Source organism: Echiichthys vipera, assembly GCF_963691815.1.
Source record: "Echiichthys vipera genome assembly, chromosome: 17".
NCBI classification, from domain to species: domain Eukaryota; kingdom Metazoa; phylum Chordata; class Actinopteri; order Perciformes; family Trachinidae; genus Echiichthys; species Echiichthys vipera.
In genome coordinates, this window is record NC_139842.1 from 10,694,806 (window position 1) to 10,708,418 (window position 13,613).

General features: G+C 42.3%; 1 protein-coding gene across 1 annotated transcript in view; it reads right to left on the bottom strand.

The window, feature by feature from the left end:
- The window catches only part of tnrc6c1 (trinucleotide repeat containing adaptor 6C1), a 38,358-nt gene extending 25,370 nt beyond the window's left edge, over nucleotides 1-12,988 (bottom strand). Inside the window, exons 1-3 of the mRNA XM_083931634.1 lie at nucleotides 12,940-12,988; nucleotides 6,628-6,730; nucleotides 4,656-4,677 (exon numbers count right to left, since the gene is read on the bottom strand). Of these exons, the coding sequence (XP_083787760.1) occupies nucleotides 4,656-4,677; nucleotides 6,628-6,690 (85 nt within the window). The 5' untranslated portion in view covers nucleotides 6,691-6,730; nucleotides 12,940-12,988. The remainder of the gene's footprint in view (nucleotides 1-4,655; nucleotides 4,678-6,627; nucleotides 6,731-12,939) is intronic.
- Nucleotides 12,989-13,613: the final 625 nt, after the last annotated feature.

Below are 13,613 nucleotides of genomic sequence, written 5' to 3' on the forward strand. Positions count from 1 at the left end.
ACAGCTGCAGGCAGACCAGATTCCACTGTCTGTTATGATTTAGAGGAAGTGATGTGTGAAACAGAGTGGAACGTCCTGTCCTCCTGACCTGGGCAGTAACCACCGGGCCAACACAATGAATTCACTCATAAATGATTGAGACTGCAATTTTAGCGTCATACAGAAACAGCAAGAGGCGGCAAATTCTATTATAAAAGATACCCTAATGATAACCCTTTATGTCTATGCAGTGGTGTTATTTTACATTTAGGGATACAAATAGTCAGATTGTCCAGATTATTAATATTTTTTGTATATAACCACAGATTTGCCATGTGCTGTGCAACCTAACTTCTCTCTGCTATACCCAATAAATCACCCTTCCACCACATAGCTCTCTTTATAGCCAGCTCCAGCAATTCTCATAACACTGCTTAATGCAATATAAACACACAATTCTGACCCACTAACCTCCATGTTTAGTAAAAAGAGAAAACAGACTATCCATCATTCAGAGGCACCAGACTAACTTAACTTTTTTAAGATGGATTTGATGCCAGTGCAGTGCAGGTGCTGCAGGAAGATTAGCACGGTATTGACCATCCTATTTCCTGCTTTCCTTAAAAGCTTAACCAACACCAACTTAATTACAGCACCATAGAAAAAAAGCCCTTGCCTTGCTCCTCACCCTGCAGCGTATCGAGGTGTAAATTGGGTCAAGTCTGCAACCTGCTCAGGTCTCGACTAACCACAACCTACTGGTGTTCCTCCTCCAGATGTGTAACTCTAATCAGAGGCTTATGAGCTGGTCTCTTCTTCTGCAGATTCGCCACTAAATGGGAATCGAAATGTAATGGCTGAGACTTTGTCTCGGCCCGATTGAACTTTCACCGGAATTAAACATTATGGGGGGGATGTTTAATTCTTGGGGAAGGGTGTGTTATGACTGTAGATGTATTATTATTATTACTATTATCATGCAACTGCCTCCTATGTAGTGTGTTTGTCTGGTACACAGGGTGTCGCTGTGTGCGTATGCAAATAGGTGTGTTCCAGAACAAGTCGATTAGTCGATTAATCGCTCTAAATGACGACCACTGTTCGACCAAGAAAATCCTTGGTCGGGGGCAGCCCTAGTACATAGATCAAATAACATATAAATAAAATCTGACCATTTGCACATTTAGTAAATGTGTGGGCTCCATGTCATGTTGTGTCTTGGCTACCCCTGGACGGGGCACAACTGTGTGGCCCTTCAGATTACACTGTACCCTGAAGTGACATTTAATGACGCTAAGCTCATATGCACAATTTAAAGTGCAACACTCACACAACAGCAGTTACCCAGGTTTCTCTATAAAATGTGGTTTATCATCACCACTGCTGCATCCATTTAAGCTGTGCTCATAAGACATGTAGAAGAGGCGGCGACGATGACAAGCGGCACACTGGTATAAATTCCTCCCTGATCACACCGCAATTTATGACTCTCCAACACAAAGCGCTGGGCGTAATTAAGCGAATGTGAAACGGCAAATTAATCTGTTATGGAATTACTGCCGTGACACTACTTTATAATAATGTTATCTTTTATTGCGCTATGTAAATGTGTGCCTTGATGCATATGTATGTTGTGCCCTATCTTTTACAGGGATAAAAAACGCACAGCATTAACAGGAACACAATAGCTAATTAACCCTTAGAAATTAACTATAGTACACTAAAAAGCCTCTGCTGTGTTACACAATATTCTATGATGTGGCCAACAATTATTACTGTTACACGTTCTTGAGGAGGGCTGGTCAGCGGCACTACGCAAAACCTGGCAACTTCCCTGCACACACACAGATCAAGGTTCGACTCTACTTTGACACTGACCTGTGACACAGTGGTGGCCTTAATTTGCAGGCAGATTATAGTTTGGTTAATTTGGTCCGGACCAAGGGGAGGAAAAAAAAATGCATTGAGTTCTGGTCCAGTTTGTATTACAGGGGCAACTGCATCTGACAGGAAGTCCGGCTGCACATTACTACGCCATATGTGTTTATTTATCTGCTCTGGTGTCACAAAGAGCACATAAAGAAACTGATTATGTGTTGAAACTGCTCCTTCCTTTTATCAATAATGATGAACATAGGATGAAAACCCACAAAATTAAACAGGCCGGAGTCCTTTTGGAAGTAGTCTAAGACTCTCCTTTTCAGATGACCTCTTGTTGTCTAGTTCTTACCATAGTTCAACAGAAAGAGTTGACCATCCCAAATGATCCCTAGTTACCGTTCAAATGCAGAAGGTAGGGTATCAAAGCACCCTTATGGGTATTTCGGCATTTGGAGATGAATGTGCTACGTTTGATAATGAAATTCATTTGTGAGGCAGAAGGGGTCTGTGTAGTATCTGTAAGTAGCAATGTAAAACTTTGAGTAAAACCACATTTGTGCTCGCACAAGCACACAATGTACATGCTGCTGGTGTTTGCATGTCATATAAGGGGACTGGTGAGCGTGAGAGTGTGTGCTTGTGTGTGTGTCTGAGAAGTGAGCGAGTAGAAGTATCCTACAAAGGGCCCCCTCAGCTGTGCCGGCAAACAGGAAACTGGCATGCATTCTTACAGTTTCACATGGCTCCGTCTGTTTCTTTTGCTCTTGCATGCCCTTTACTAGCTCGCTCGAATCTACCAAATGCATCGTGTTTTAGCAGCCGCCTCGCTACACTTTGCACAAATGTCTCTATAATAATTCAGCCCATCTCTTTCCTTACAGCCCACCTTCTTCTGCTCCCTTTTTCCTCCTGCTGGTCCCAGAGTGGGCCTCTCTGCTAGACTAGACAGGAGGTGGTGTAGCGTTACTATGGTGCTCGGGGTCTTCGTGGAGATCTCCTGTGTATGGACGCCTGTTTATTCAGCCTACGCACTAGCCCTGTTCTCCGAATTAGCGCCCAGTGTATCCTTCATTAGTGTCAGATACAATCTGCCTCTCTTAGTTTATTAGTCAATCATTATGTCAAAAATGTTATGTTTTTTGAGAATTTATTTTTAATCTTATTTATGGTAAATGAGTCATTGGTCTAAAGTAATTAAAAATATAACAATAGTGTCTGGCATCACAATAATATTAATAAATAATATTTGAACAAGATTTGACATGAAGGTCCTCCCGCATCTCTAACTGAATCTTATTTGTAGTGAAACAATAATAATGAAATTTAAATAATAAAATCATTAATCATCAAGAAGGAATTTCTTTATTCAAGAACAGTCCTACAGAAAACGAACCAAAGTGTCACATGGCCAAACACGACTGATATGAGCATATCGGAGTACAGGTATGTACAATGTGCTAAGAAGTCAGATGTGACATTTAAGGGAGTGAAGATCACAGTTAAAAGGGGATCACGGCACATTGCCGTTTATGAGCAGCAGCCAAGAAAATAATTGTGCAAATCACAGACTAGCTTGAAGATGGGTAGAAAAGTATATAGGTCAATTTGTGCTGTGAAACAACACAAAGTAGACAAAAGACAAAGAGAATACTAGCACAGCCAACCCAGATCACATTCATTAGTGCAGCAAACTGTGAGGAGCTGAAAGTGACTCAGAAAGAGGAATAAGGGGTGGGAGGGAGCACCTCTGTGACATTACAGCCTCATTAACTCATCCTTCAGGGAGGTAGTGGGAGGTCAAGGCACTGACCCTTTACGATAGAGAGTTCACAGCAGTATGCGCCCATAAGAGGAGAACTGACTCCTTTTTACTGACCTAAACAACATTGGCCTCTAAACACTTTTGTCTGAACACAGCTTTGGGCAAAAAAAAAGAAAAATAGACACTCACGCTATAATTAGGTGTCCATTCTCTTGCTGCCATTAAGGCCCTGCTGCCAAAGTGCCAGAAGTTCTAATCAGATTTCACCCAGCCCATCCCTTGTGAGACATTAAGTCCCTCTCCCATCTGCCGGCTCATCTCCACCAGGAGATATGCTCCTGGGCTAACTGACTGTGGAACGCTGTCTACGCGCCTTTCTCTGGTCATTAAGAGCACCGGCTTGGGGAGACAAAGTGAAGAGTGGGTCTACAGAGCAGGAGTTCGAAACCTGCAAGCTAAGCACACTCCTCCGTCAACTTTATTCACCTCTCTTTTTCACGTTTATTTGTTCTCTTGTCTTGTGAGATTTCTCCTCATCTCGACCCTCCTAGGTATGCCCAAGGAGCCCACGGGGAGGCCTTGGGAGCAGCTGCACCATCCCCCATGCTCCTTATTAGTCTTGTATGGGCACCTGGCCTCCATTTCGGCTCAGGTAGTATGGACCACCTGGCTGCTGCTAATGTTTTCAGTTAGAGATGTTTTCCTATAATAAAAGCTAATGTTTCATATCCAAATTTCACAGCAGTGTACAGAGGGCAATATGAGGCTCTGAGGCAAAAAAAGCAATCAGTTATTCACAGAGAATACACAATTTAACCCACACAGTAAGTCTCCCTACTGTTTGAAAACATTGCATCACAAAGTCATTGCAAGGGTCATGACACAGAACTGAGAACACTCAGAAACGTTTGTGTGTGTGCAGCACATTTTAACACATAGCAGAGGAAGATTCATATTTGCAGGTGGGAAAAAATGAATTGTAATATTATATGGGTGAGAGAACCGACTGAAAAAACAAGAAGCCACAACTCACCTTTGGTTATATGTTCTGTGGCCTGAAAAAAAAAAAAAAAAAAAAAATTAGTAATAGAACTTTATATTATATTTCACATACTGTATTTTATAAGTGAAAATTGTGGCCTAATTAACATTAACGTCTGAGTCGCATTGGCTGGCTCTTCAGCTGCACAACACTGCTGGAGCAACGAGCCAGGGTAATCGGAACAAAATGTTCAGGGGCTGGTTTTACTCATCTATTGAAATGCTAAAAGGTTCATGTTCATTCCTGCTGCTCGGCGGGGTGACCGGGTTCACTCAGTTTGTGGCTAAAATAGATAATACAATTACTCCTCTCATACGTTTAGAAACACACATAAACATACTTTCACCAGCACTGACAAGAAGGGTCAAGGATACACAAAATGTGTTACTGAGAACAGCAGGCAAACACTGAAAACAGATGATCCACTCAAGGAAAAAGTGAAGAGGTGGGGGAGAGGTGTGTGGGGGAAGGCTGCAGCAATGTAAAGATGAGGGTCACAACTATATATAGTTCTGGTTAATGCTTCCTGGGGAAACATACATGACAAAATACATGTACTCAGTGTGCACGTGATCAATGTAACTTCAGCAAAAACACCTGAGCATACTGGAGACCTGTGCTTCACTGTGCACCACGTAATATTTCAAATAGTACAGATGGCCTCACAACAGCTTTGTCTGAGATTGGCGGAGGGAAAAGGAAGAGGAAGTCCTTACTGTCTCAGGCACATTTCTTCTCATTTGTGGCGGATGTTGGCCACGCATGAACCACCACTGAACAGGGGCTTACAGTATCTAACAGTGTAGGGTTTTGATTAAACGGTAGTCAGAAGCAATTAAAGATAAAAGCTGAGTGTACACTGGAGATCAAAATTAGAGAACAAGTTATTAATATTTGATTTAGTGATTTATTATTTTATTGTTCATAATATAATAGAATATCTGCCATGGATATACCACTGCTGTACTAGCATGTTTTTTAAATAACCAAGGCATGTCATCGTAATCTGGCACCTGGTGACAACTTACTTAATTGTTGGACACACCCTATTTATCTGACAGCTCTCCTGGTTACTTTACAATATGGCAAGCCACTCTACGGTGACTGAAACCCTGCAACAGCATGTTGTCCAAATGAAAGCCAAAGGGGTGACCCTCTCAGCCATTGGAAGAGAGGTCGGGCGTTCAATGTCGTGATTTCAAGAATATTGAAACTTTAAGTCCGTCAAAAAGGCCGGTCATCCACGTAAAACAAGTGCATTAGAGGACAGGATTGTGTGAAGACTCTCAATGGGGATTTGGTTCAACACTGCAGCTGCTCGCCAGTTCAGTGCTGAACAGGGCAATGATCTGTCTCTGCACACAGTGTCTCATCATTTAAGAGTTTTTGGACTGAAAGCCCACTCTGCAGTGACCAAACCTCTCATCAGCAGAAAGAATAAAAAGGCGAGACTTGCATTTGATGGGAAACATTATGTTTGGGTGATGTTTTCTGCAGCAGGAGTTGGGCCTCATGTACAGCTACATGCAAATGTTTATGTGAAGCTCCTTTGGCAACATGCAATACCTTCACTGCAAATGTCTGCCAATCAGCCGCAATTTTCATGCAAGACTGCAAGAAGAATGGACGCGGATCAAACCAGAGCAGTGTGAGAAACTAGTGATGTCCTGTAGGCGCAGATGTGCTGAAGTCATTCAAAGCTGTGGCCTCTACACTTCTTATTCATTTATGAATCCTATAGCCCTAAGAAAACATTGTTAAATATCTTCTCTTCTGACACAATGGTTGATCTTCTCTAATTTTGCTAACTATTTTTTCACAAAATTAAGGTTTTTGTTGAAGTGCAACAACAAACAATCAAAAATAACAGTATTTTAGAATAAATCAATATTTATAATTTGTTCTCTAATTCTGATCTCCAGTGTATGCGTGTGTCAACTGAGCGGGCCTGTCAAATGCTTACCTTTTTCTGAGCAGCTTCTTTCTTTTTCTTCTCTTCTTGCTTTTTCTTTTTCTTATCTTCCATCAAATGGTTCTCTTCTCGTGTTTTTTGCTTCTTCTCACAGCTTGAATACAAAAAACAGAGAAAGACAGATAATCTCATTTTATCATTTTTACCACTCAATCACCAACTGAGTAGAAAGGTATGGTGTATCAATAGTTAAACACCTGCACATAGGATTTATTAACAATGACTTAGTTGTATCAATGTTCAGTTGTTGCTCTCTATGGTAAAATCAGTGTTGTTAATGGTTGCTGTTGTAACACACAAGATCATGTGTGAAGTGGAAATACAACCACCTGCCAGTAGAAGGTGGGTTTGTTTTGCAATGTTTTGAACCGTGTAAACTGCATGCATATGTTTTGGTTTGGGGGTCTTGGGGTTGGCTCTGGAAACCATTACAGAGGCCTCTAGTATACTGGGGGACAATGACCTTAGGCCCCTGTTCTTTAGTCTACACACCCAGCCAGGGCAACAGAGCCCAACACAACTAATATGTGGGCAGACCACAGAAAAACAATACATGCCAGTATTCTGGATTGTAGAGGACTTAATGCCCCGACATTCATCAGTTGACATGTCTATACCCCGACCTGGGAGATTACAGCCTACACCTTCTCTCCCCAGTCCTGAGAGGATAAGTGTTCACAGACATAAACTCTAGCTGCAAACCACCTGACAATGCCCTGTAGTTTCATGTCCAGGTGAATCCACGTGAGAGCTTTTTCTATACCAATCCTCCATGTAGAAAATAAATAAATAAATGCTGGAAGACAGGGTTTTCTGAGGACAGAGGGACATGCCTTGAAATAGAATAATATAAATCTGACAAATTGTAAGTTCCTTGAACCTTAAATGTGATATGAAACCCCTCAGCCTTTTCCCCTGCCATGCCTATGCTGCTGAAGGCAACAGTGGTGTGTGCCATGGCATTGCCTAGCAACAAGCGCTCCCCAAGGCCCTGGTTAGCAGTCAGGTGGAGACAGTGCCCTCAAACACCGCTCTGACATCAGTTTGATAGTGAAGGTTCAATAAGGTAATTGGAAAGACGAGAAGAAACGTAAACTTGGACGAGCATCAAAAATTAAAGCACGAATCTGAGCTTATGACTGAACAATTGATTCAGGGTTTGGAGCATGTCAGGAGAGCAAGAGGGTTTTGAACAGCCAAACAAACAAACAAACAAACAAACAAACTAGTTCCATTTTCTCTGTCCTGTTTTTTTGCGGGATGTAATAATTAACAAGGATGTAAAAGGTATATAAAACGTTAGAAACCACCAACCACGGTGGTAAGAGAATTCAACCAAGCTTACCTTTAGCTGTTATGATGAAATACTGATATCTTTTATACAGCATAGTTGAAAGTTAGATACAGTAATTCACTGCTGGAAGGAGCTACTATGAATGTATGAAAATGTTGCGGTTCAGGGATTAAAAAAAAAAAGGGTGACTGGTTTAAAATCTGAAAGTCAAGTGCCAGTGCAGTGCAGTTTCCTCTATCTTTATAAATGTATGTATACAGGGCTTGACAATAACAGTTGCCTGGTTTTCAATGGCAACCATTTTGAGAAATTAGAAATCAATCCTTGCTAGTATAGCCTAAGTGGTAACCACTTTTTCACATGAAAAATAGAGAGACTACCTGGTTACTTAATGGATTCGGTTTTGAAGAGCTGCTGTATTGATATTTGGTATACCAGGAATTGAGGGTATACATGTTAACTGATCAGACTACACAAACTTCAAAGCATTTTCGGCACACACTTGTAATGGTTCATATTCACTGCACATTAATGTGCATTCTGCTTAGGTTTCAACATTTGCAACCGGACTGAAAGTTTACAGTAGTGTGTGATAAATTCTTGTAGCAATGCTTTGTGAACAGCAGCTGTTGCCACCATCTCCCAAAGGCCACGGTCATGGCTGCTCTCAGACTGGCTAGCAAACAGGTGATCACAACAGGGGAGATTCCTATTCACTGCAAAGATCATCAGACCCTAAAATATTTCTTCATCTGTTCTTTACATTATATCTGACACTGCCAAGTCAGGAAACTAACTACAAAACTGATATTATAACATTTCTTTGAAGGAAACAAGTGCTTTATGCTTTCTGAGTACATTACGGAACATTTTTAGTGGAAAGTCTGTCTTTGCATTATTTCAAATGACCAATCAGTGACGTGCAAATCACACAATGAAAGAAAGATAAAAACAACTAAAAAAAATTAAAAAGGCAACTGGAATCCACCTAGAAATCTGACTACTTCATACTGTGCCCAGCTACGGATTCAACATATGTTCAACAACAAAGTCATAACTGTGCTAACAGATCCAAATATTCCCAAAAAAAACTAACACAATCAACAACCAAAAAAACAACATGGTGTGACTAGTTTTTCCAGCACAGTTAAATGTTAGGAATATTTTGCTCAGCTTTTTAGGTTTTCACTTTAATGACTGAATATTGGTTTTGTTTTTTATACGAACTTTTAAATAGAGAAAATGCCATCATTTAGTATAAACTGTAACTGTAATTAGTCATGTATTATTTTTAGACAATATCACTCACTCGCACGCTGGGCCTCCTGGCTAGCTCAGCACATGCCTTTAATGCTTGCAGGAGCTGAAAACTAAATTCAACCAACACAAACCTGCAGCACTCCATGCCGGAGTGGAACTGGACTGTCTGGACTGTGTACACAGGTCGTTGGAATTTGCATTAACACAAAAATACAGCACCTCCGTTCTCCTATCAATTCACATCATACACACTTATTTTTACCCTCATGGGGCTGGATATGGAACCTACTGGTGCAGCTGCCACGCTAAATATAGCTGGTGCTGCTCCTTTCAAAGGCATCAGTGGGGCTTGTGTCATGTAGGATCAGTGGGTAAGAGAGATGCTCCAGTTAATGTGAGCTGCTGTCAGCCTTCGACCCGGAAGAGGAGAATGAGTGCTGAGCAAAGTGTCAAAATTATTTCAGTTTAAGAAACATTGGGTCCCTGAACAGGACAGGGAGGGTATCTCTCATTGAGAGCTGCCGTTTCATTTCAAAACATCCTCTTGGCCGGGACAGATGTGCATCCCTTAGACTCTGCCTTATGGTGTGATGGGGAGACTGGAATAATGATACCCCCTGCCCATTTGGAGGCTGTGGCATCTTTGGAAATACAGTAACACTATGTAAATAGGCATAAGACATAACTTTAACTAAACTATTTATAACAGACCCCCCCATACAATGCTGATGCTTCTGAAAATAACCACATTTCCAAGGAGCTTTTTTATCAAATGTAAACAAGAACATTGATAACAAAAAGTCCATTCTATAAATAAATAAAATCACACGGAGGAGGCTACAACACTGTAGTTTTCGTTTGATGTTTACCCGTAGTAGTGGGCTGAGCTACATCATGAGCAGCCATTTGTAGTGGGGAAGCACAGCTTGTGTGGATATGAAGGAGGTAGGTCAACGAGCTCAGCTCTGTTGTGGAATTACACCCTCCTGTCAGAACAACAGGATTAGAGCTTGGTGTCCCTCTTAAAACCAGACGCTCACTCTGCTGACAAAGGAAGGCAAAAGAAAAAAAAATAATCGGACTGAGGAGAGACTAGGACAGTCTAATAATAGCAAGTGTAAAATCTGTAGAAAATTGAGCGGAGTTGGAGAAGAAGGTGAGCCGATGTGTGCAAGGTGAATTGTGGACATGTAAATGCCGAGCTGCCCCACATTGGAGCGATGAAGATGAGGGGGCTACGATCGATGGGGCTGGTTTGTGTGTATGTGTGAGAGATGGGGGAAGGGGTGCTAGACGGCAGTCGCTGGGCACAGAGCCAGGAATGCCATCGCTGCAAGCCAAACAAGAGCACGGTGAGCCCTTGGGAGAACACTCGCTAGCAACCACAGCAGCAAACGCCACAGCCATGGCAGAATGTAGAGCTCCTTCTGCTCCTGTGCGCAATCGCATTTTAGGGCAACGCAGCTTTTCAACTTGCTCTGAAAAATGTCCAATATGCCTCTGCGTTCGGTAGGTTTTTTTAAATGCACAACCTCAAACCACGAAAACCAAACAGAAACATAACAGAAAGCAAAAGGCAAAATTATTCAGTAGAACAACCTTTCAAATCCTTTGAAGGTTTAAAAAACTGCTGGGAAAGCACTAACAAAGTCCTTGTGTGCTGCAAAGAGGATTGTACTCTCTAAAGTACTTGAAGCTATTCTCAGTGTGGTCATGTTAATGCTTTCTGACCTGAGCTAACGACAAGGAAGAGAGAAACTTATGCTGCACTTCTCTCCTGGCACTCTGAACAGGCCCTAAAATAACTTGTATGGACACACTCCAAAAGCACTGCCTCCAGTCCCAATGTCAGTTGTCTGCTCCAAAAGTAATTTTTTATGAGCCCAGTTGAAAATGTATTGGTCCAGGAGATCAAAGAAAGTCCCTCACAAATGTCTTTTTAAACTCTAATCACGTAGTTCTCTCAGTGTTTCCACATTTGTTTTCATGAATCAGAAAAAAAAAGTCAGGCCTCTGTGTGGAGTAATAGCCTGTACATAAGTGAGATCTCATAACTCTAAGCTGCAGTGAGACCGATTATGTACCACAGATTTTTATTTCTGTAAAAAATGCTTTAAAGTAGCATTTATCTAGAATATACGTCCAGACACAGGGACTTTACTGTACACAAATATAGCAACTACCTGTCCAGCATTCAAAAAACAGCACATAATGAGTGAAAATAGCTTTCAACTTGCTTTAAAAAAAAATTGAAACGTCAACACAGAAACATATTTCTTTGACTGCAATAAACTGCTTTTCGCTGAATGCAAGCTCATCATTTCCACTGAGGGCTCCAGCTAAGCGTCCGATCACTGACACCAAAACAACCCGCCAAACCAAATGACACAATCTGGCAAAATGCCCCTCAGCCCTCTGGTCCAGTGCTAAGCAAAAAGCCATCGAGTTTTGAACTGAAAGTGAGGCTATGACCTAAGCCTTATAGTAATCACCGTATTTAGTGGCCTGTTTTTGTTATCAAGCCCCCTTTGGCGCCTCTCTGTGAATACACACTGCCTCTTTCAGAGGCTTGGGTGCTGACTGGGGCCCCTGACCCGGCGGAGACAGAAAAGCCCCCTACCCTCCCTTCCCTTACCCGCCACCATCTCTTCATCCCTTGCCAGGACCAGACCCAAATTAGGGACTCTAACACATTAGTAAAGCCAGAGGGCCTCAAAGCTTACGTCAGCCTGCCCTCTACATGCATCAGGGTGCTGGCATCCCCAGTCTGTACACACCGCTTTCTCCTTCAGGAGTGTGGGCCACTGCAGGAGCTACAGCAGGAGGCCGGCAATGATGTCCGACTCTATGATGAAGGGAATACAGCATGCACTCTTATATGCATAGCTTAAGGGTTGCACAACTCTGAAAAAGGTCACAGTATGGGCTAATTCATCAGATTTTCCAATGTATACTGTCTATGAAATATATTTATCAGTCCTGCAACTATTTCAACAACCACCCATGGTTATATAGCTAAGAAGGGTCTTCTAATCTCAGCATTTGTATTTTCTGCATAAAAAGTAGACACTATTTTAAAGTGAAGGCCAGCAAACTACTAGCTTCTCCATAGGTGGATGGCTGAATGCATACGGATGCATGTGGAAACAGATATTCTTAGTAAGTTAAACTGGAATACAAACCAAATGTGGACGTGAGTAAAGTAGGTAAACTCAGCTCGCTAATGCGTTTACTTGCTGTCAGGTGATGCATGTCAGATGCAGCTCAGTCTGCAGCTCGGAGAATGTTTTGTTTTTGAGAATGAGCTGCATCAATATCCATGTCAACTCTACTCCTGCACACCAGTGCAAGAGCAAAGCGTTCAACCAATGTCTGCCAAGCCTCCACAAACACGACAACTCAACAAGCAATAACACAGGGTGCCCTTGAATCATTACAACTGTGAAGCCCCTGTGCTGGAAAGGCCAACTAGTCCACTTCACCATTAAGCCACTAAAGAGAGCAGCACGGAGGTCAGGAACCCATGCACTGGAAATAAAGAACCCTGAGCCACCGACAACTGCGATAAAACAGCACTCGCAGCGAAGAAAACATTGATGTCAAAGTGGGCTGAGCTGAAAATATTTTCATTCCCTTTCCAGCTGCCATATTTGACCTCAAAATCCCGCATTCTTCCGAAAATGGAGCGCGACAAGGTGCAAAATCTGTCGTGCTTACCCCCGCTAAAAAAAAAGATGAATAAATCCTACCATGAAGCGTTCAGGAGGTTCTCGTTGGCGGCGGAGCCTCTGCAGCCATTTTGTAGTAACTGACCGGAGCAGGAGCTCGAGACGGTTGAATCGGTGGTAACGGGGGAAGGGAGGCGGGGCTTCGCCTTGCCACGTGACCTTCAATAACAAAACAAACTGGGTCCCACTTCCCAACGCTCCACCCCCGGGGTTTCCATGACAACTGCAGCCCCTCCATCACTACTCCCCCTCTCCGCGGCCTCATGAATGCTCCTTTCCTACGATATATACCTAAAGAAGAGTGCAAAGCGAGACACACGCATGTGGAAAGTGAATTGTCCTAGGGGATGAATATAGTTTGTATATATAAAAAAGGAGTTTGGGTGACATGGAGCCTGTGCTTCGTTTTTGCACCAACAGAGGGCACAATTTCTACTGCAAACCAATGATTTACTCCACACTGTGCTGCTACTGTGGAGTCGTTTTTATTTGTATAGCCTGTATGGCACGTGTTAGGGTGATGAAGTAGGTTACACTTACCAAAATACTTTACTACACTTCTGAGGTAGGCTACTTTACTTGCGCGTTTCCATTTGTTTGCTACTTTTATGATACTTCTACTCTGTGGCAGATTAAGGGGATCAGGGGCCCCTACTGTTTGTTTGGGCCCCCCACATTATTAATCATGCTTTATC